Raw genomic sequence first — 23618 nt, 5'->3', positions numbered from 1 at the left:
TGCCAATCAATCCCAGAACAACAGCAAAGGACCTTGTGAAGATGCTGGAGGAAACAAAAGTATCTATATCCACAGTAAAATGAATCCTATATCGACATAACCTGAAAGGCCACTCAGCAAGGAAGAAGTTACTGCTCCTGAACTGCCATGATAAAGACAGACAGTGGTTTGCAACTGCACATGGGGACAAAGATGGTACTTTTTAGAGAAATGTCCTCTGGTCTGATGAATCAAAAATAGAACTGCTTGGCCATAATGACCATTGTTATGTTTGGAGGAAAAGGGGGAGGCTTGCAACCCGAAGAACACCATCCCATGTAGAGCAATGACACATACATTTTTTCAGCAGCAGACTATAATCGATAATGTCAAAAGTCGCACTGAAGTCTAACAAGACAGACCCCACAATATTGTTATCATCAATTTCTCTCAGCCAATAATTTGTGTAAGTGCTGTGCTTGTTGAATGTCCTTCCCTACAAGAGTGCTGAAAGTCTGTTGTCAATTTGTTTACTGTAAAATAGCATTGAATCTGGTCAAACACATTTTTTTCCAGAAGTTTACTAAAGGGTTGGTAACAGGCTGATTGGTCTGCTATTTGAGATAGTAAAAGGGGCTTTACTATTCTTGGGTAGCGGAATGACTTTTGCTTCCCTCCAGGCCTGAGGGCACACACTTTCTAGTAGGCTTAAATTGAAGATATGGCAAATAGGAGTGGCAATATCGTCCACAATTATCCTCAGCAATTTTCCATCCAGGTTGTCAGACCACGGTGGCTTGTCATTGTTTTTCACCTCTTTCCTAACTCACTTTACGGAATTCAAAAGTACAATTCTTGTCTCTCATAATTTGGTCAGATATACTTGGATGTGTACTGTAGTGTCAGCATTTGTTGCTGGCATGTCATGCCTGAGTTTGATCATATTGCCAATGAAAAAATCTTTATAGTAGTCTGCAATATCAGTGGGTCTTGTGATGAATGAGATATCTGATTCAATGAATGATGGAGCCAAGTTTGCCTTTTTGCCCAAAATGTAATTTAAGGTGCTCCAAAGCTTTTTACTATCATTCTTTCTATAATTTATTTTTGTTTCATAGTATAGTTTCTTATTCTTTTTATTCAGTTTAGTCACATGATTTCTCAATTTGCAGTACGTTTGCCAATTGGTTGTGCTGCCAGACTTATTTGCCATTCCTTTTGCCTCATCCCTCTCAACCATACAATTGTTTAATTCCTCATCAATCCAAGGGGATTTAACCGTTTTTACAGTCATTTTCTTATTGGGTGCATGCTTATTAGTAACTCAAGTGCAGCATCTGGTTGCTCCTCATTACAAACCACAGACCAGCAAATATTCTTTACATCAACAACATAAGAATCCCTACAAACTTGTTGCATGACCTCTTATACACTATATTAGGGACAGTGTTAGGATCTTTGGTTCTCCTAGATATGGCTCCTATATTGTGATCACTACATCCAATAGATTTGGATACATTAGTAAAGATGTGATCAATATATGTTAATGTTTTAATTCCTGTTCTGTTTGTAACTACCCTGGTAGGTTGAATGATAACCTGAACCAGGTTGCAGGCACTGGTTAGAGTTGGAAGCGTTTTCTTGAGTGGGGAAGGTTGATGAAAGCCAGTCAATATATAAATCACCCGGGGCCTCCCGGGTGGCACAGTGGTCTAAGGCACTGCGTCGCAGTGCGGGTTTGAGTCCAGGCTCTGTCGTGACCGGGAGGCCCATGGGGTGGCGCACAATTGGCCCAGCGTTGTCCGGGTTAGGGAGGGTTTGGCCGGCAGGGATATCCTTGTCTCATCGCACTCTAGCGACTCCTGTGGCAGGCCGGGCGCAGTGCACGCTGACCAGGTCACCAGGTGTACGGTGTTTCCTCCGACACATTGTTGTGGCAGGCTTCCAGGTTGGATGGGCATTGTGTCAAGAAGCAGTGCGGCTTGGTTGGGTTGTGTTTCGGAGGATGCATGCCTCTCCTGAGTCCGTACGGGAGTTGCAGCGATGAGACAAGACTGTAACTACCACCAATTGATATCACAGACATTATCAAGTATTTCACACGTTATCTAGTTACTGACTGTTAGCACTTGGTGGTCTATAGCAGCTTCCCACAAGAATGGGCTTTAGGTGAGGCAGATGAACCTGTAGCCATATTACTTTAACAGTATTTAACATGAGATCCTCTCTAAGCTTTACAGAAATGTGGTTCTGAATATAAACAGCATGGCATTTCTGTATTTTCTGCAGATGTTATAACCATGTATTGCTACCACTGTATCATCAAATGTATTATCTTAGTGTGTTTCAGAGATAGAATATGAATGTAATCTGTTACAAGAAAGTTATTGACTTCATGAACCTTGTTTCTTGTATGTTAATATGGGCTATTTTTTTGCACTTTTCTGGGTTGCTTGATTGTTTTTAATGGTTTACTGGAAGCTAATCAGAAGTAAATTTGCTCATGTTATTTATATTGGAGCTGATAGTGCAGGGTGAGCTGCACAAAGTATACTTTTTTCAGTCAATTACGTTTTGCTTTCGATGTGATTGGTGTGAAGCCAAATCCAAACTGGCTTCCCTTGGTACTTTTTTGGGGGCGCCCCAAGACCATTCACGGTTGAGTCATTCAGTTTAGCTTAACGCTGATTGGCTATTATTGTATTTAATTATTTTTTATCAAGGGAGGCCAAATGCTGGTTGGCTTCCCTTGCGTTCAGTGCTGTGGGCAACAATGTCATACTCTTTTTGACCAGACAGCATCAGATAGATTGGCTACACATACTGAGACAGATGGGTGCTGTTTCTTTCGCTCAGATTCTTTCTCCAATGAGATACGTTTAGCCTCTTTCAAATTGAATACATTTTATTAAACAGAAAGACGAAAAATATGTTATTTTATGTTTTTTATGTTTTTTTGGAGAAGCCCAGCTTCCCTTGGCATCCATAAATACACACCACTGTCCCTATATGATATAAAATGCATTATTTTGTGTCCTCCTCCCATGCAAAACCGTTAAAGCATTCAGAATGACTTGTCTGCTACCAAAGAGGATTCACCCTGGTTCCGCCACTCTCCAAGATACCCGTCCGTCCGTCCGTCCGTCTGTCTGTCTGTCTGTCCTGTAAACAGAACCAAGTGAAGCAGCTGTCTGCATGTGAGGTTGTCCTTCAGCTCAGCTGCAACACCTCTACATTCATATTTCATCACACAATCACACATTGACCTTGTTGGTATGCCCATTTCGTAGCTATTCGTTAGATGTAAAAATGCAATCTCACAACTCCTATTCACCACCAAAGCAAACAATAATGAAAGCCAATATAAACACTATAGGGAATCATTTAATATTTTTTCAGTCCCCCATGATCTCTACTACTTTGTTATTTAAAAAAATAATCAAGGACATTTAAAACGCTCTATGACATCTAGAGAAAAATATGACTTGGTTGGGAAAATACTTCTCTTGCCATCTAAAGTCACGGGCCGAGTTCCGCACTCAACCTTTCATAGATGCACAACATGTATTAGTGCTGGCCTAACGTTCACCCTGAAAATGCCTTGTATCATCGTCATAGATATATTTTTTTCACATTCGGCACCTACATGTCTTATCACAAGATTTGGAACAGAGGACATAGACTTCAGTTAATAGACGCATAAAAACCAAACACACTCGCATATCCCACAGTGCTGGCAAGACCCTCTGCGTCGACCGACAGCACAAGAAAGACGTCTTCAATAGAGCACCGAATTGGAAATAGAGTAGTAGAGAATACTGAAGTTTTTGCCAGGGCTACTAACACATTGACTCAGCTCGGCTGGATTGAGATGGAAGGGAATCAGCTTCACATACTTCTGGGAGACTCAAAAAAAAATGTAAGCAGAAAATTGTAAATCAATACAGGTGTAACACTAGCAAAAACAGTGCAATTTCAGGCCTTTTGTTGTCATTAATCCTTTGGGGGGAGGGAGGGGGGTGTTCTACTAAACAAAAAAATAATATTTCATGAAACATTGAATTTGGCCTTACTGGTATTAGCCCATAGACACACATTGAATAACATATGCATACACGGAAAAACAGATTACAAAATAAATAAAATCTTTCTTTCTGCAAATTAGATGTAGGCCTAACCATACTTTATAAATCATATATAATCAATTATACTATTTAGGCCCATATAGCATTTACGAAAGTCATCAACAGCTATCGTTTCAATTCAACCCAGTGGTTCAACTAAAAACAACAGCACATAAAGGCCTAGGGATTCAAGCTTCGGTTGAGTTCAAACGTCATTTTCAAGGTATTCATTTATGTCTTGGATTCACTTCTCTATCTGTTTTAAGATGGTCATACCATGGATTTAGCCATGGACATACCATCATTTAGCTATTTGACTTTAAATTATAGGAACCCTGAAGGTATCAAATCTGATTAATTTATTTTTATTATTTGAACAAATATTGAATTTGGCCTTTACTACTATAGCCCATAGAAACACATTGAATGACACATTCAAAAATGGCAAAACAAACAGTAAAAAAAAACCCATGAGGAATAAAGTTTTGAAATGTCTTTCCTATTTCTCGGAGATATAAGAAAGCTAATTAAATATTTGTATTTTTTTGGACACATTTAACCACCTTTTTTTTGTTGCCACAAAACTATTTCCATTCTTCCATTATAATTTTTAAAACCGGTACTGGGTTACCTTCAGATGAGTCCCGTGAAACGGAGAACACTATCGTGTTCGTGAGACTCTCCCCTTTCCATAGTGGGGTGGTATTAGTTTGTAACCCAAACGGTTCTGACGCTACAGACGGAAGTTGGCAGATTGCCGGTACCGACTTCAGACGAGTCCCATGTTCCTGAGAATCTCATCTTTCCATAGAGGATACTGAACAAAAAAATAAACGCAACATGCAACAATTTCAAAGATTTTTTACTTAGTTCATATAAGGAAATCAGTCAACGGAAATAAATTCATTAGGAACTAATCTATGGATTTCACATGACTGGGAATACAGAGATGCATCTGTTGGTCACAGATACCTTTAAAAAAAGTAGGGATGTGGATCAGAAAACCCGTCGGTATCTGGTGTGACCAACATTGGTCTCATGTAGCACGACATCTCCTTCTCAAAGAGTTGATCAGGCTGTCGATTGTGGCCTGTGGAATGTTGTCCCACTCCTCTTCAATTGCTTTGCTCAGTTGCTGGATATTAGCGTGAACTGGAACACGCTGTCGTACACATGGGTCCAGAGCATCCCAAACATGCTCAATGGGTGACATGACTGGTGAGTATACAGGCCATGGAAGAACTGGGACATTTTCAGCTTCCAGGAATTTTGTACAGATCCTTGTGACATGTGGCCATGCATTATCATGCTGAAACATGAGGTGATGGCGGCGGATGAATGGAACGACAATGGGCCTCACGATCTCATCACAGTATTTTTGTGCGTTCAAATTGCCATCGATAAAATGCAATTGTGTTCGTTGTCCATGGCTTATGCCTGCTCATACCATAACCCCACCACCACGTGGCACTCTGTTCACAACATTGACATACATTGCCCACACAACGCCATACACGTGGTCTGCGGTTGTGAGGCCGGTTTGACATACTGCCAAATTCTCTAAACGAAGTTGGAGGCGGCTTATGGTAGAGAAATTAACATTAAATTATCTGGCAACAGCTCTGATGGACATTCCTGCAGTCGGCATGCCAATTACATGCTCCCTCAAAACGTGAGACATCTGTGGCATTGTGTTGTGTGACAAAACTTCACATTTTAGAGTGGCCTTTAATTGTCCCCAGCACAATGTGCACCCGTGTAATGATCACGCTGATTAATCAGCTTCTTGATATGCCACACCTGTCAGGTGGATGGATTATTTTGGCAAAAGAGAAATGCTCACTAACAGGGATGTAAACAAATGTATGCACAACATGTGAGAGAAACCAACACTTTACATGTTGGGCTTATATTTGTGTTCAGTGTATGTGTGTAATATAGCCAAGCCCGTGTTTGATATAGGCACAAGTAACACAACCTAGAGTCACATTAAAAGGATAAACAAACATACCTACAGCCTAAAAAATAAAACACAAGAACTCAATGTTCACAGCAAATGATGTAGACTAATTAATGACAATGCATCAATTTAAAGCTTCTATGAAATACAAAATAGCGTACCATTGTGTCTTAAAATGTTAAAATTGGTTTTACAGAGAAAAATCTATGCTGCTGCGTGTAAAACGAAACACGTTTTTTTGTTCGACTATTTCCGCCGGGTTCGACTATTTCCGCCGGGTTCGACTATTTCCGCCAAGCTCTCAAGTCCCTCCATTTTGTTGTATGTGCTGTTGGCAAGAGAAGTGCAAAACAAAAACTGTGTCGTTTATAACGATATTCTAGCAATGGACGGGTATGTATTGGCAATCTATGTGTTTTTCATGAACGATTAACCATCTTCGGCAAGATTTAGTTGTTTCAATTCGAGTAGCTTGCTTACCTCATCCTAGCTTGGTTTTTATTTATTTAAGCTAAAGGTAGCTAGCTAACGTTACGTTAGCTTGGCTAGCTAACTCCTGGATGGACATGTGAACTGCCAGACGACGATGGCTAGTTAGCTTCAGTTAGAGAACAGTTAGAGAACAACAATTATATTTTGTTTATGTAACTGTTAATAAACTAGCTAATACATTGACTGGGCAATCACGTTCAGCTAACGTTAGTTAACTAGCTAGCTCAAGCGGCTAGCTCTGGCTAATCTTAAGAGATGAGGACCATTCGAGCATGACAGGGTGTGTCGTCACTTGTCCGGTGATCATTCGTTTTTATCCTTTGTTGATCGGAAATGTAGCTAGCGTACGCTATCTACTCAAAAACAAGCTATCAACACCGTTAAACTACAAAATCACTGGCTAACGTGCAGGTTACCCATTTTATAGATAGTCAACGTGTGTAGGTGACTAGCTATGTTGTAACTAGGAGTTAACTAGCCGGTGTGGAGAGAAAGAGAGAAACGTTTGTCATTGGTTTTCTTTGTTTTGCGTTTATCCACGGCACTAACGTTAGCCTGCTAGCTAACTTCCTTAGCTACTAGCTAGTTGAACTCCAGATGAGTAAAGCAGCATGCTGCTATAATTGTGGAAAGATTTGGCTTAACGGGGTAGCTAATCATTCTGTTCCCTCTCTTTTTCAGTATGGGGGATGTTGCAGTTGGTGTGAAGGTAAGCTTCAGCCCAATGCCCTCTCTATGGCAAGTAGCCTAGTGGTTAGACCGAAAGGTTGCTGGCTCGAATCCCGGAGTGGACAAGGTACAAATATGTCGTTCTGCCCCTGAACCAGGTGTGCCCGATGTGAAATGGCTGGGTCCCTGGTTCGAGCCTAGGTTGGGGTGAGGAGAGGGACGGAAGCTATACTGTTACACGCCGTTCCCTGGTAGACTGTCAATGTAAATAAGAACTTGCCTAGTTAAATAAAGGTTAAAAAAATATATATTTATGGCAAAGGTTATAGCTAGTTAGATAAATGGAAACCATATCTTAAAATTCCCTTTCATTGCTATGGCAATACAAACACATTTTTTTCTTACCCAGTTGAGTTGTTACATTAGGCTACATCAAATTTAGCCTCCATGCAGTTTGTTGAACCCCTAGAGTACTTTATGGGCAGATACCTAACACAGACACACAACTCAAATTTACCTCTCTCCCATTGACAACAATTGTTTAAAAAAAGTTGTGCTTTCAAGTCAGGATCTGGGCATAGGCCTACTTTTATGAGTACAGAATCCTAAATGTAACTCACTACTGTTGAGAGAGTATGTTGTATCAGGCCCCCCCCAAAAAAGGTCCTAATTTCTAGCTTTCATGATATTAGAACAACCGTAACTAAATAGGAACAACGTAAGTCGCATCTGTTTAGAGAGAAACTTGTTCTCTTATAAATGCTTTGTGATCCTGTACCCTTCCAACTTGATTTGTGTCCAATAACCCTTGTTCCGTCTTGTGCGAAACAACGGCAACTTCCTCTAACAGAAATACTCTTTACTCTCTGTTTATTTCATTGATGTTTCACGTACAAAATAAAGTTTACTTTTGAGAAGCATTCGTTTCAGCCTGTTCCTAGGCCGTCATTGAAAATAAGAATTTGTTCTTAACTGACTTGCCTGGTTAAATAAAGGTAAAATAAAAAATTCTCTACCTGTCCAGAGATCTGTATTTCATTGTTGTCTTTTAAGGGCTCTGCTTGCTCTCAATTTCTTTCTCTCTTTCGCTCTTTCTCTCCCTTTCTCTTTGTTTTCTTTCTCCAGAGAGGATCAGATGAGCTGATGTCAACCAGTGTCTACAACAGTGGATCTGACATGAGCAGTATCGGTGGTAAGTTAGGGATTCCTTTTTTTGTGTTTTTTTTTTGCCAGCCCTCTCTGAAGGGATATTTGCATAAGTAATTTGACCGTATTCCAACGGCATTCAAATAAGTCAAAGGATTAATGAATGTTTGAAGTAGAACGGCTGCATTGGTCAATGTCTTCCTCACGGCAGGTGTTTCAGTATGTGTAGGTGGGAACACGCTAGCATGTGACTGAAATAGAGATGTGGTGCATTTCAATAGGCTATATCTCTTCAGAACATGGCTGTAATGTCTTAGAGAAACTATAGTATGGTATTTTTTTTTTTTTAAACATTTTTACCAGGCAAGTCAGTTAAGAACACATTCTTATTTGCAATGACGGACTACCTAGGAACAGTTGGTTGACTTCCTTGTTCGGGGGCAGAACGACAGATTTTTACCTTGTCAGCTCAGGGATTCGATCCAGCAACCTTTCGGTTACTGGCCCAACGTTCTAACCACTAAGCTACCTGCCGCCGGGGCTGAAGAGAATGAAGCCTGACACGGGTTGACTGGGGATGACACGGGTTGACTGGGTTGACACGGGTTGACTGGGTTGACACGGGTTGACTGGATACGTTTCTGTTTTCATGGAACTTGAAATCCTCAACAAAACATTAAGGACACCTGCTCTTTCCATGACACAGACTGAGCAGGTGAATCCAGGTGTAAGCTATGATCTCTTATTTTGAGTCACTTGTTAAATCCACTTCAATCAGTGTAGATGAAGAGGATAAGACGGGTTAAAGAAGGATTTTTAAGGATTGAGACAATTGTGTATGTGTGCCATTCAGAGGGTGAATGGGCAAGACAAAGGATTTTAAGTGCCTTTGAACGGGGTACGGTAGTAGGTGCCAGGTTCACCGGTTTGAGTGTGTCAAGAACTGCAACACTGCTGGGTTTTTCATGCTCAGCCGTTTCCAGTGTGTATCAAGAATGGTCCACCACCCAAAGGACATTCAGCCAAGTTGACAAAACTGTGGGAAGCAATTAGATCAACATGGGCCAGCATCTCTGTAAAACACTTTCGGCACCTTGTAGAGTCCATGCCCTGATGACTTGAGGCTGTTCTGACACCTTGTAGAGTCCATGCCCTGATGACTTGAGGCTGTTCTGACACCTTGTAGAGTCCATGCCCTGATGAATTAAGGCTGTTCTGACACCTTGTAGAGTCCATGCCCTGATGACTTGAGGCTGTTCTGACACCTTGTAGAGCCCATGCACTGATGAATTGAGGCTGTTCTGACACCTTGTAGAGTCCATGCCCTGATGAATTGAGGCTGTTCTGACACCTTGTAGAGCCCATGCCCTGATGAATTGAGGCTGTTCTGCAGGCAAAAGAGGGGGAGGGGGGTTCCTAATGTTTTGTACACTCAGTGTATATTGCATTCAGATGTATTATATTAGTATTATACTTTAAATGTTTGAGATACACTAATACTGAAGTTCAGGTGTGACGTGTTCGCCCATCGTAAGAGGATGGAGTCTCGCGGTGTTCATTCCGTCCTCCTCTCAAGTAAGTGGGTGTTTTGTGCTTTCTGGGGGGTGGCTTTAGAGCAGAGCAGGATTGGGACAATAAAAGCTGTGTCTTCTATCTAGATGTTACAGCCAATGGGAGCGACAGTAAATCCAATGGGAGCGACAGTAAAAAGCTGAGAGTGGAAGACCGGATGGAGGCCCCTCCCTCTCGTGTGCTGCACATCAGAAAACTGCCCAATGAAACTTCAGAATCGGAGGTCATTGCCCTGGGGTTACCTTTCGGGAAGGTCACAAATATCCTGACGCTTAAGGGGAAAAACCAGGTGAGTGTGCCCAGATAGAGGAACAGGCGATTAGCAAGGTTTTACTCTGCCGAAATCTATATGAAAAATAAGCCCACAATGTAAAGAATTTTTGTGTGTAGGTTAATGAGTGTCGAATTTGGTTAATAAAAAATGTAATATGTAATTGCTAATTTGCTACGTGAGTTTTACTCGATCTAATAGAAGTTACGTAATGGTTAGGTTGTTACAAATGCACTGATATAAGTGGACATGTGGCATTTTGCGAGTGGGGCGAGGGAGGGTTGAGGAGGCTTGGCTTGAAACGCTGGGCATCTTGTTATGTATTAGGTCCACACAGTTATACTTATGTCTTAACTTCTGAAAGTTAAAGTTGGACTAACAAGTTTGTATGCAGAGTGGCACCAGAATTAAAATAAAAACATATTTTTTTAGTTAATAAATCCAATTTAAATGTTACCTTTATTTAACTAGGCAAGTCAGTTAAGAACAAATTCTTATTTACAATGACGGCCAAACCCGGACGATGCTGGACCAATTGTGCGCCGCCCTATAGGACACCCGATCATGGCCAGTTGTGATACAGCCTGAATTTGAACCAGGGTGTCTAGTGACACCTCTAGCACTGAGTTGCAGTGCCGTAGACAGCTGTGCCGCTCATGTCTTCTCTAATAAAAAATCTCTCCCTAATTTCTGAATCAAGTAATGTCAGTAGGCTACAGTAGCATATATTTCAGAGGGGCAGGTAGCCTACACAGGCACAAACACTGGCAAAGATGTTCAATTGGCAGGCAGACGCTGGAACATGTATCTGAGTGACAGAGTAAGGGCTTTGCATAGGCACTATGTTGTTATCAACTGGTTCCCATGCTTTTAAAATAAAGGTTCTGTTCCGTAACAGTGTAGATCACTTTCGTTCCTGGTTCTGATTCTGTTCCTTGACATTTATTTTTCTGTTCTCTTCCTTGAACCGGTTCCAACCACTGCTTGAAAGAGGAGATGGCCTCAATGGCGCTGCCCCAGCTGTCACGGACACTAATATGGCACAGTAACAAATATACTATGGCCTGTGGTTCACATGCGTATCTGCCCTCTCATTGGCTAGAATGGTCCCACCTGATCTCGCCTGCCTTCCATCTTTGAGGACATCTTTTTCCATTGTTAGAGCGGTCGGTCAGTCGACTGTCCTGTCAATTTAATAGACGATCTTTGGCCCAGTATAATACAGCGGCCAATTTAGATTGTGTTCTCTGTCAGGGGGCTTGCTAAAGAGTAGGCTATGGTCGGTTGGCCCTTTCTCCTTTCTTGTTTTGACCTCTTGCCTGAGTCATAATTGCCTGTGTTTTAATCCATTGGTATTCCTTGTCACAAGGATTTTAAAAAAACATTGGCTGTGTTTGTTTGTCTGACATGAATGTCGTGTTTACAATTTTGTTGCATTAATCGCTATGTTTCTTCATTTATGTCCCACTCCCTGGGAGTATTTTATGATACCAGAGTTCCATGACTGCTACCATTTTAATCACATTTTGCAGCCCTTTGACTTGGGCTTAGCAAGTAAAGAACTTTTAGGAGGTTAAAACCATGTTTTAGTCCAACCGTAAAGTACATTATCCACATGATTCCTGTGATGAGTGTCTACCTGCCCCCCCGGTACACGCACAAACCACTCTTATTTCCCCGGGGGGGGGGGAAATGCTCTCGGAAAAAGAAAAGCGTTTCTGGTTGTATAACAAAATTGCCTGAAAAACACAGCTGAAAATATAAAAACATATATAAAATATTATAAAAAATATACATGTTCTTGTTGAGGGGTGCGACCAAATTGTGGGCTTGAACCGTATTATAAGACCTCCCAGGATGCCGTTGGGTATTTCGCCTAACAGAAGTCTTAATGCTGTTCCTATCTATCGGTCTTCAGGCTTTCTTGGAGCTGGGCACAGAGGAAGCAGCGATAACCATGATCAACTACTACTCTACTGTGACACCGCATGTTCGGAACGTCCCCGTATTCATCCAGTATTCCAACCACAAAGAACTCAAAACAGATAGTGGGAACCAGCGGGCCCAGGCAGTCCTGCAGGCGGTGTCAGCGGTCCAAGGAGGAGGTACTCCTACGTCGGGCTCCATTGTAGATCTAACCGCCGCGTCCAGCCCTGTGCTCAGAATAATCATCGATAACATGTTCTACCCGGTCACTCTGGATGTGCTGCAGCAGGTAACCTACATTCACTATGTATTCTTAGTTTTTCTTATAGGTTTGCCAGAGGGCAGATTTATGAATGCAATGTACAATATTTTTTTTTTATCCTCCCGTTTTGTACAGACGTGATCCGAATCAATGGCGCCGTACTAGATGGCAGCCGTTTTGCAAGCTCCGACCAAACGTTGCTATTTGTGATTATTTTTGTTGTTGTTTCTTTTTTGCTTTATTTTTATGCACTATTAATTCTTACAACCGACAACAATAACTTTTGAACATCAGACCAGCAGTTACTTACTCCAATTCCGTCTTCAACTTCTACTCATCTTCCCTGGGCTCTCTCTGTAATGCCGACCCAATTTTCGGGCTACCCAAGCGAAAACGCCGGCTTCAGAGGCAAAAGGGGTGGCGGATCCTGGTGAGATTAAGGCAAAGGTAAAAATCGGCCACCTCTGCCCCCCTCCAACCCGCTGGCCAACATAGTCACTCGACAATAAGATGGATGACCTCCGATCGCAGATTTGCTACCAACAAGACTCGAAACGCCCCCCCATACACATCGACAGGCCTGCAGTGGAGCAGGTCGAGAGCTTCGAGGTCCTCGGTGTCCAAATCACTAAAGACTTAAACATGGCCCGAAGAAGACGCAGCGGCATTAAGACAGATGAAACGGGCCCCTCAAATTCCTCGGTGCCAGTGAGAGCATTTTGATTGGCTGTATCACTGACTGGTATGGCAATGGCACCGCCCTCCATCGCATGGTTCCACAGAGGGTGGTGTGGACAGCCCAGTACATCACTGGGGCCCAGCACCCTGCCATCCAGGACCTCTATATCAGGAGGTGTGGTAGGAAGACCTGGAAAATCATTAGAATCCAACCACGAGGGGGGGGGGGGGCGCAAAACCGGACAGGAAGACTCGACCCACTCAAGTGACACACCCCTCAGATGGACGGCATGGAAGAGCACCAGTAAGCCAGTGACTCGGCCCCTGTAATAGGTTTAGAGGCAGAGAATCCCGGTGGAGAGCGAGGGGAACCGGCCAGGCAGAGACAGCGCCTTGCCAATTCACATGGTTATTGATTATTGCACGGTTGGATTTTGAGTTTGCATGAAAGGCATTTTCACTGTACTTGTCACTTGCATGTGACATGACAACTTGACTATCTCTTCTGCCCATTTATCTCATCACAGTAGTTTCATATTACATCTGATAGTTAAACATCAGCTATTTCGTAGAGGTTGTCTTCTCACTATTTTTGTGTTGCTGCTGGTTTTTTTTTTGGGGGGGGGGGGGGGGGGCGGGGGGGTCAGATCTTCTCAAAGTTTGGCACAGTCATGAAGATCATCACATTCACCAAGAACAATCAGTTCCAGGCTCTGCTGCAGTTCAACGACCCACCCACCGCCCAGCAGGCCAAAGTAGTGAGTGGGACTTTTTCCATTGTTCCTTATCAATTTGTTACGTACGGAATTTTATCATTTCATTACACGTTTGTGTGCAAATAAAGTACATTTGTGTAGTTGCTGTTCGGTGAAGATTTCTGGTACACTTATCATTAGATATGGCAGATTAACCCCAACTGGATCCGTCCCATTGTTCCTCAGGCCCTGGATGGTCAGAACATCTACAACTCGTGCTGTACGCTCCGCATCGACTACTCCAAGCTGGTCAACCTGAACGTGAAGTACAACAACGACAAGAGCCGTGACTACACCCGGCCAGAGCTCCCTGCAGGGGACGGACAGCCTGCCATAGACCCCAACATGGCTGCTGCCTTTCAAGGCAAGGACTCCAACTCTCTGCTCGGTAAGATCCTAGGTAGACCCCCCCCCCCCCCTCTCCCCTGCTTGGTAAGGACCCCCCCTCTGCTCAGTAAGATCCCACGTAGACCCCTCCCCCCTCTGCTCGGTAAGATCCCAGGTAGACAGACGCCTGACTGCCGGGGAAACATTCGTTTCACATCGCCCAGGGCTCTGGGTGGGCGGACTTTGCTTATTTTCCACCATTCTGTTGGTCCTAAAGGGAAATCTCTGCCCTCACTAGCCCAGGGTGAGCTGAAATTCATCCTGTTGGGTCTAAATCCTGACCCCTCTGACCTCTCCAGGTGGCCTGAGCCCGCTGAATGCTGCCGCGGCGGCTGCTGCTGCTGCAGGGAGGGTAGCTCTGTCCGGTCACTCTGGCGCCAGTGGCGTGCTCCTGGCCTCCAACCTCAACGAAGAGGTCAGTAATGATCTTTCTACCCCCTCCAGACGGAACTCTTATCACAAACCAACACTATCTCCACTTTCTCTCTCCATCTTTCTCCTCTTTCTCTCTCTCCTCTCCATCTCTCTCCCTCTCTCTTTCTCCTCTCCGTCTTTCTCCTCTCCATCTTTCTCCTCTTTCTCCTCTCCATCTCTTTCTCCTCTCTCTCCTCTCCATCTCTCCATATAAATGTTGAAGCCTGCCAGTGCAGACTGAGTCTCTCTTTCTCCTCCTGTCTGCTATGTTAACACTCTAATCTCTCCTCCTGTCTGTTAACACTCTAATCTCTCCTCTCTCTGCCATGTTGAGCTGAAGCTGGTTAACACTCTCCTCTCTGCCATGTTGAGCTGAAGCTGGTTAACACTCTGCCATGTTGAGCTGAAGCTGGTTAACACTCTCCTCTCTCTGCCATGTTGAGCTGAAGCTGGTTAACACTCTCCTCTCTGCCATGTTGAGCTGAAGCTGGTTAACACTCTGCCATGTTGAGCGGAAGCTGGTTAACACTCTCCTCTCTCTGCCATGTTGAGCTGAAGCTGGTTAACACTCTCCTCTCTGCCATGTTGAGCTGAAGCTGGTTAACACTCTCCTCTCTCTGCCATGTTGAGCTGAAGCTGGTTAACACTCTCTTCTCTCTGCCATGTTGAGCTGAAGCTGGTTAACACTCTCTTCTCTCTGCCATGTTGAGCTGAAGCTGGTTAACACTCTCTTCTCTCTGCCATGTTGAGCTGAAGCTGGTTAACACTCTGCCATGTTGAGTTGAAGCTGGTTAACACTCTCCTCTCTCTGCCATGTTGAGCTGAAGCTGGTTAACTCTCCTCTCTGCCATGTTGAGCTGAAGCTGGTTAACTCTCCTCTCTGCCATGTTGAGCTGAAGCTGGTTAACACACTCCTCTCTGCCATGTTGAGCTGAAGCTGGTTAACACTCTGCCATGTTGAGTTGAAGCTGGTTAACACTCTCCTCTCTCTGCCATGTTGAGCTGAAGCTGGTTAACTCTCCTCTCTGCCATGTTGAGCTGAAGCTGGTTAACACACTCCTCTCTGCCATGTTGAGCGGAAGCTGGTTAACACTCTGCCATGTTGAGTTGAAGCTGGTTAACACTCTCCTCTCTGCCATGTTGAGCTGAAGCTGGTTAACACTCTGCCATGTTGAGCGGAAGCTGGTTAACACTCTCCTCTCTCTGCCATGTTGAGCTGAAGCTGGTTAACTCTCCTCTCTGCCATGTTGAGCGGAAGCTGGTTAACACTCTGCCATGTTGAGCTGAAGCTGGTTAACACTCTCCTCTCTCTGCCATGTTGAGCTGAAGCTGGTTAACACTCTCCTCTCTGCCATGTTGAGCTGAAGCTGGTTAACACTCTGCCATGTTGAGCGGAAGCTGGTTAACACTCTCCTCTCTCTGCCATGTTGAGCTGAAGCTGGTTAACACTCTCTTCTCTCTGCCATGTTGAGCTGAAGCTGGTTAACACTCTCTTCTCTCTGCCATGTTGAGCTGAAGCTGGTTAACACTCTCTTCTCTCTGCCATGTTGAGCTGAAGCTGGTTAACACTCTGCCATGTTGAGTTGAAGCTGGTTAACACTCTCCTCTCTCTGCCATGTTGAGCTGAAGCTGGTTAACTCTCCTCTCTGCCATGTTGAGCTGAAGCTGGTTAACTCTCCTCTCTGCCATGTTGAGCTGAAGCTGGTTAACACACTCCTCTCTGCCATGTTGAGCTGAAGCTGGTTAACACTCTGCCATGTTGAGTTGAAGCTGGTTAACACTCTCCTCTCTCTGCCATGTTGAGCTGAAGCTGGTTAACTCTCCTCTCTGCCATGTTGAGCTGAAGCTGGTTAACACACTCCTCTCTGCCATGTTGAGCGGAAGCTGGTTAACACTCTGCCATGTTGAGTTGAAGCTGGTTAACACTCTCCTCTCTGCCATGTTGAGCTGAAGCTGGTTAACACTCTGCCATGTTGAGCGGAAGCTGGTTAACACTCTCCTCTCTCTGCCATGTTGAGCTGAAGCTGGTTAACTCTCCTCTCTGCCATGTTGAGCGGAAGCTGGTTAACACTCTGCCATGTTGAGCTGAAGCTGGTTAACACTCTCCTCTCTCTGCCATGTTGAGCTGAAGCTGGTTAACACTCTCCTCTCTGCCATGTTGAGCTGAAGCTGGTTAACACTCTGCCATGTTGAGCGGAAGCTGGTTAACACTCTCCTCTCTCTGCCATGTTGAGCTGAAGCTGGTTAACTCTCCTCTCTGCCATGTTGAGCTGAAGCTGGTTAACACTCTCCTCTCTGCCATGTTGAGCTGAAGCTGGTTAACACTCTCCTCTCTGCCATGTTGAGCTGAAGCTGGTTAACACTCTCCTCTCTCTGCCATGTTGAGCTGAAGCTGGTTAACACTCTCTTCTCTCTGCCATGTTGAGCTGAAGCTGGTTAACTCTCTCCTATTCTCTCTTTCTCCTTTTGCCTGACTGAGCTGAAACGTAACTGTCTCTCTCCTCTCTGCACTCTCTCCTATCCTGACTTCACCTCTCTGTCTCTATGGAGAGGACCCTGTATTTCAGATACTTAAACTTGCAGTTATATTTTAATTTAGGCCTCACACCCTGTTGACATGCATGTCTGTGGGGGTCAAACATGATCTATGGTTGCCATAGTGCTTCCAGGTGGTTTCATGTCTGTTCTTGCATGTCGATGACACTAAACAGAGATTTGACTGCATGCTCTTTCTACTAGTTATTTTCATTTCACCCCCTTTTTTTTTTTTACTATGTACCGATTGATCCTGGACGTCATGTGTTAGCCTATCGCATGCCTTTTTGTGTTTGTTCATTGCCAGGCTATAACTCGTATGTTTATGATTTTGACATTGACCGTACCTTATCCGTGTCTGTCAAGGGGATGATATACATTTGGCCCAGTTTATTTGCTTATTTAGTTGTGATAAAGTACATGAACCAGTCAGTCTGACCAAACTCCTGCATCATTTCCTGTGTACTGACCTGTATTTTAATTTGTCTCCCTCCCTCACTTTGTTTTTTTTACATTTGCATTTTCCTCCCCCCCCCCCCCCCCCACTCTCTCCCCATATACCTTCCCTCCCTCTCTCTCTCCCCACCTAATTACCCTTCATATCTCTCTCTCCCCCCCACTCTCTCTCCCTCTCTCTCTCTCCACCTACCTTCCCTCCCTCTCTTCCCCTACCTACCTACCTACCTACCTACCCACTCTTCATCCCTCTCTCTCCCTCCCCAACTACCTACTCTTCATCCCTCACTCCCTCCCTCCCCAACTACCTACCCTTCACCCCCCCCCGCTCTCTCTCTTCTCCACCCATCCCCCCCCATCTCTATAACCCCCCCGTGCTCATGCTTGGTGCTTGAACAAAACCTGTTCCCTCGGACCAACCTTTATCCCCAAATTTAACTGCCTTTGAACCATACTCCATGACCACCTTCACCATTCTACGGGAAACCACCCTCCTGGATGATCTGTCCACCTCCGCTCTCTCTACCTCCGCTCCGACTCTTCTACCTGTCTTCCTGTCTTCTGCTGCTTGCTCTCTTCTCCTCTTCTAAAGATGGTTACGCCCCAAAGTCTGTTTACTCTCTTCGGTATGTTGTTGTTAGCTCTCTGTTGCTCTTCTGTTGTTGCTTATTTCTGTTCTAAAGAGACATTCACTTTTTTTTTTTTTTTTGTTCATTTCCATATTGCAGTAATTGTTTTTGACTTTTTTTTTTAGTTTTGTTGTTGTTGCTCCTCGGTTATCGTTTGGTTTGGTTCTCTGTCTCTCTCTTTGACTATCGAAATTGATCCCATCCATAGATTTCTGTTAAAATGCATGGTACAGTGATTTGGCATAGCCTGTACAGTAGTTTAATTAGCCAAACATGTCATTAACGTATCTGTTTATGGGGTGTCTCAATCTGTCCTTAATATACACACACACACACCTCTTGCTCAACTCTCTTCAAATGTTAATTCTGATGAATGATCTCTAGCCTACATTCAGACTCTCTCTCTCTCTATCTAGCCTCTTACTCTGTCTCTGCCTTGCCTAAACTTTCCCTCTATCTCAAGTGCTAAAGTGTTTCCTCACTGTCTCCTCTTCCTCCTCTTCCTCGCCCTCCTCTCGTCTGCTCATGCCTTTAACCTAGGGGTGTACGGTGATGCCCAGAGGGTGAAGATCCTCTACAATAAGAAAGACAGTGCTCTGATACAGATGGCTGATGCCAACCAAGCCCAGCTAGGTAAGACCCCGGCCCCGGCTAGGTAAGGCCCCGGCTAGGTAAGGCCCCGGCTAGGTAAGGCCCCGGCTAGGTAAGGCCCCGGCTAGGTAAGGCCCCGGCTAGGTAAGGCCCCGGCTAGGTAAGGCCCCGGCTAGGTAAGGTCCCGGCTAGGTAAGGTAACATGATCCTCCTCCATTGTCTCATGTTTATTGACTGATAAAAAGGACATTTCCCCCAGATGTATTTAGTGTCTAGTTGATTGATTGTTCCAGTCTTTTTGAAGTAGATTCTGTCCTAAATGTGGGGTGGGGGGGTGGTGTTTGTCTTGGGACAAAGTACTGCTGTATTAAAAACTCACTCGGTACAAATGAAATGCTTCCAGCTATGAGTCACCTGAATGGGCAGAAGATGCATGGGAAACCAATCAGGGTGGCTCTGTCTAAGCACACCTCGGTGCAGCTGCCCAGGGATGGACTGGATGACCAGGGCCTCACCAAAGACTTCACTAACTCGCCCCTGCACCGCTTCAAGAAGCCTGGCTCCAAGAACTTCCAGAATATTTTCCCTCCCACCACTACTCTTCACCTCTCCAACATCCCGTAAGTCTACCACATGGCCTCTACACTACACACTGATCTAAGAACAGTTTTGTATTCTGGTAAGCAGATTCTGTATATGTTGGTGCATTCCCCTAGACACTGATCTAAGAACAGTTTTCTATTAGCTCATAATGGTTATTGTTAGGATTTGGACATGGTAAGCAGATTCTGTATCTGTTGGTGCATTCCCCTAGACACTGATTTTTAAGGACAGTTTTGTTCTTTCTCACTAGGATTTGGGGAAGGTAATCTGAGGCAACATCTATACCTGGAAGAAAAGTTAACGGAGCTTTTATTGTCTAGGGGAAAACACCAACAGACAGAGGATCTGCTTACCATGTTCAAATCCTAACAATGACCATTATGAGTTAATACAAAACTGTTCCTAGATCAGTGAAGTCTTAGGACTTCCCGAGTGGCGCAGCGGTCTAAGGCACTGCATCTCAGTGCTAGAGGCGTCACTACAGACCCTGGTTTTGATTCCAGGCTGTAGCACAACCGGTCGTGACTGGGCGTCCCATAGGGCGGCGCACAATTGGCCCCAGCGTCGTCCGGGTTTGGCCCTGGGGGTTCAGGCCGTCATTGTAAAATAATAATTTGTTCTTAACTGACTTGAAGAAAAAGAAAAGCTGTGGTCTGTGCCTGGGTTGTGGTCTGTGCCTGGGTTGTGGTCTGTGCCTGGGTTGTGGTCTGTGCCTGGGTTGTGGTCTGTGCCTGGGTTGTGGTCTGTGCCTGGGTTGTGGTCTGTGCCTGGGTTGTGGTCTGTGCCTGGGTTGTGGTCTGTGCCTGGGTTGTGGTCTGTGCCTGGGTTGTGGTCTGTGCCTGGGTTGTGGTCTGGGCCTGGGTTGTGGTCTGGGCCTGGGTTGTGGTCTGGGCCTGGGTTGTGGTCTGTGCCTGGGTTGTGGTCTGTGCCTGGGTTGTGGTCTGTGCCTGGGTTGTGGTCTGTGCCTGGGTTGTGGTCTGGGCCTGGGTTGTGGTCTGGGCCTGGGTTGTGGTCTGGGCCTGGGTTGTTGTGGCTAGAATGCTAATAAGTTCACGTGTTTCCACAGAACGGACGTTTCCGAGGAAGACCTCCGACTGCTCTTCTCCAACGCCGGGGGAACCGTGAACGCGTTCAAGTTCTTTCAGTAGGTCTCTCTTCGCCGTTTTTTTTATAATAACAGAACTGAGCTACAGTTGTTCTTCAATTGGTTGTGAATGAACTTGAGCATTGATTTTTTTCGAACACTCCTTAGCTCTGTGGCTAGCTCCAGGGAGTATGTGAGACTTGCTGAGGTTGTTGTTCCTGTCCATTCTGTGGGGCTGAGAGCAGAGCAGAACATACACACCACAGTCTGATGGAACCGTTTGTACTTCAATGTGTTCAACCGTTCTTCTGTTCCCAGGGATCACAAAATGGCGCTGCTCCAGATGTCAACGGTGGAGGAGGCCATCCAGGGTCTGATCGACCTCCACAACTACAACATGGGTGACAACCATCACCTGAGAGTGTCCTTCTCCAAATCCACCATCTAAACTTCAAGCATAATGCTCGATCCTCCACAACATCCATCGCTTTCTGTTTTCCCTAGCAGATTTTTTTTGGGGCTGGCCATTTGTTAAACCCTGTTGACTCGTTCCAGACTCTGGGGACCACGTTTGGACCTTATTGTTTCTTTCTAAGTGTTATCAGTCATTCCTTCAGAGAACCATAAACCCAAACCTGGGGGGAGAAAATGTTGTACTTCTATGTTTTGAGGACATTTTAACCCCTTCACCTGATTCTGACCCCTGTGTTAGTCCCATACCCTCTGATCCTGACCCCTGTGTTAGTCCCATACCCCCTGACCCCTGTGTTAGTCCCATACCCTCTGACCCCTGTGTTAGTCCCATACCCTCTGATCCTGACCCGTGTTAGTCCCATACCCTCTGATCCTGACCTGTGTTAGTCCCATAGCCTCTGATCCTGACCCCTGTGTTAGTCCCATAGCCTCTGATCCTGACCCGTGTTAGTCCCATAGCCTCTGATCCTGACCCGTGTTAGTCCCATAGCCTCTGATCCTGACCCCTGTGTTAGTCCCATAGCCTCTGATCCTGACCCCTGTGTTAGTCCCATAGCCTCTGATCCTGACCCCTGTGTTAGTCCCATAGCCTCTGATCCTGACCCCTGTGTTAGTCCCATAGCCTCTGATCCTGACCCCTGTGTTAGTCCCATAGCCTCTGATCCTGACCCCTGTGTTAATCCCATACCCTCTGATCCTGACCCCCGTGTTAGTCCCATAGCCTCTGATCCTGACCCCCGTGTTAGTCCCATAGCCTCTGATCCTGACCCCTGTGTTAATCCCATACCCCCTGACCCCTGTGTTAATCCCATACCCCCTGACCCCTGTGTTAATCCCATACCCCCTGACTTCTTGACCCCTGTGTTAATCCCATACCCCCCTGGCCCTTGTGTTAATCCCTGACCCCTGTGTTAATCCTATAACCCATTTCTATGATCAGCAAACTATTTGCCTTTTCTACCTTCTCATTATGAAGGGTGGATGATTGGACATGGGCGCCTCTTTTTTTTGACTATGATGATTTAGTTCTACAAGATATGTGCCTTACCAGACTATCAACTCTTTTTACATCCCAAATATTGACGTGAATCCCTGTCTGATTTTGAGGCACATTTAATTTTGATGTGAAATCGAACATGATTTGTCTCTTCTCCTGTGTCACTGTTGTAGTTTGTACGTTTCTGCCATCCAAGTTTGGAATTTTTCAGTTGCTGTTCAATTTGGGGAGTCCCCCCCCCCCCCCCCCCCCCCCCACCCCACTTTTTTGTGTTAAATTCACTGTGGTTGTTGTGGAGTGGGGAACAATATGAGAGTGAAGTTGAATCAGTCTTTTTATTTTAATTTTTTAGCTCATTTAGACCACGTTGCTTGAAGGTTTCTTGTAGCGGAACAACCAACAATACCGATTTAACCCTAGTTATTTTTCCTTTTTTAACATTTTTTTTTTAGTTTACACATTTACTAAAATAGTCTTAATGTTTCTGTTCTTTCTAGGTTTTTACTTCCTTTGTTTTTCATCACATTCATGTACATGGGTAGGAGGTGAGAGGTTTTCTATGCTTCTACTGCCTGTTCTCTCTAGTTCTTGGAATAAAACATTACGTAATACTTTTACTAATTCGAACTGCACCTAACGGTCACGATAGTGTCATACACATGACAAAGCAAATGTTATGACTGTTTTTGAGACATACAGTTCAAGCGAAGTGTTACCAAAAAAAAAAAAAAAAATCTGCTTTTGCATGTGTTGGAAGAGGTTAGCGAAGTAGAACCTGTTGTGAAGTCAACGTGTTTCTGTTTAGAGGGACAACCCCCTGGTTGGGACCAAAGTCTGTGCCTTTTTTAGTCTTTAATTTACAGTTGTATCACAAAGGAAAAATAATCCACATTTTAATGAACCCCCTCTGATATACAAAATATATCTGGGAGGAGAGAGAAATAAGGTAAGGTACAGGACACGATTCATTATCAACGACATTAATTCCGTATACAGTTATTTTAAGCAGACCTACACATAATACCCATTATGGTTTTAAGAATCCCACAACCTCAACTTGCTGGATAAAAGTGTGTTTTCAAGAGAGAAAGTCGTGTATTTTCTATATTGGTTACATTTTTTACATCTCTGGAAATGTTAAGATTCAGATATAGTTTGGAAGCGGCACAATTAAAATAATTTTCTAACAAAAAGTCGGGAGATTTGGTCGGACGTGTTTTAGATGTTTCTCTTCTATCGTGTGTGTGTGTGTGTGTGTTCTGCTTTTCCTCTGTAGCATGTTCAATAAACTTCTGTAGCTCTATTCACTTCTGTCTCTCTGTGACCTGCTCATCTTTTCTCTCCACTCGCGCTTATAAATTATTTTGATTTGTATTTTATTCAGACCCCCATTAGCTGTTACTAAAGAGCATCTACTCTTCCCGGGGTCCACATAGAACATGACTTTAATACAGAACGGTAATAGACAAGATAAGCACATTGCTTAGCTTTACAACAGGAGTATAGCCTACTTGGCTGGCATGAAAATGAACCACGGGAAAAGCGTCCTCCATTCGCTATTTAAGTGCGCGGAATTACTTTTCCCATGGCCCTGTTCTGAGACCGGTACGTGTA

General features: G+C 44.4%; 1 protein-coding gene across 1 annotated transcript; it reads left to right on the top strand.

Moving 5' to 3' along the window:
* The first annotated feature begins 6336 nt into the window (after window positions 1-6336).
* On the top strand, window positions 6337-23311 carry LOC110490887 (polypyrimidine tract-binding protein 2). The gene is made up of 13 exons (XM_036945686.1): window positions 6337-6456; window positions 7237-7264; window positions 8350-8416; window positions 10029-10231; window positions 12132-12428; window positions 13727-13837; window positions 14021-14222; window positions 14521-14636; window positions 18219-18252; window positions 18796-18888; window positions 19250-19466; window positions 20516-20593; window positions 20852-23311. Exons 1-13 carry the CDS (start codon window positions 6449-6451, stop codon window positions 20979-20981), a joined length of 1584 nt encoding a protein of 527 aa, XP_036801581.1. The 5' UTR covers window positions 6337-6448; the 3' UTR covers window positions 20982-23311.
* Window positions 23312-23618: the final 307 nt, after the last annotated feature.

Source organism: Oncorhynchus mykiss, chromosome 15, assembly GCF_013265735.2.
Source record: "Oncorhynchus mykiss isolate Arlee chromosome 15, USDA_OmykA_1.1, whole genome shotgun sequence".
NCBI classification, from domain to species: domain Eukaryota; kingdom Metazoa; phylum Chordata; class Actinopteri; order Salmoniformes; family Salmonidae; genus Oncorhynchus; species Oncorhynchus mykiss.
Note: the sequence above shows the minus strand (reverse complement) of the source record. Positions and strands in the feature narration are given on the sequence as shown.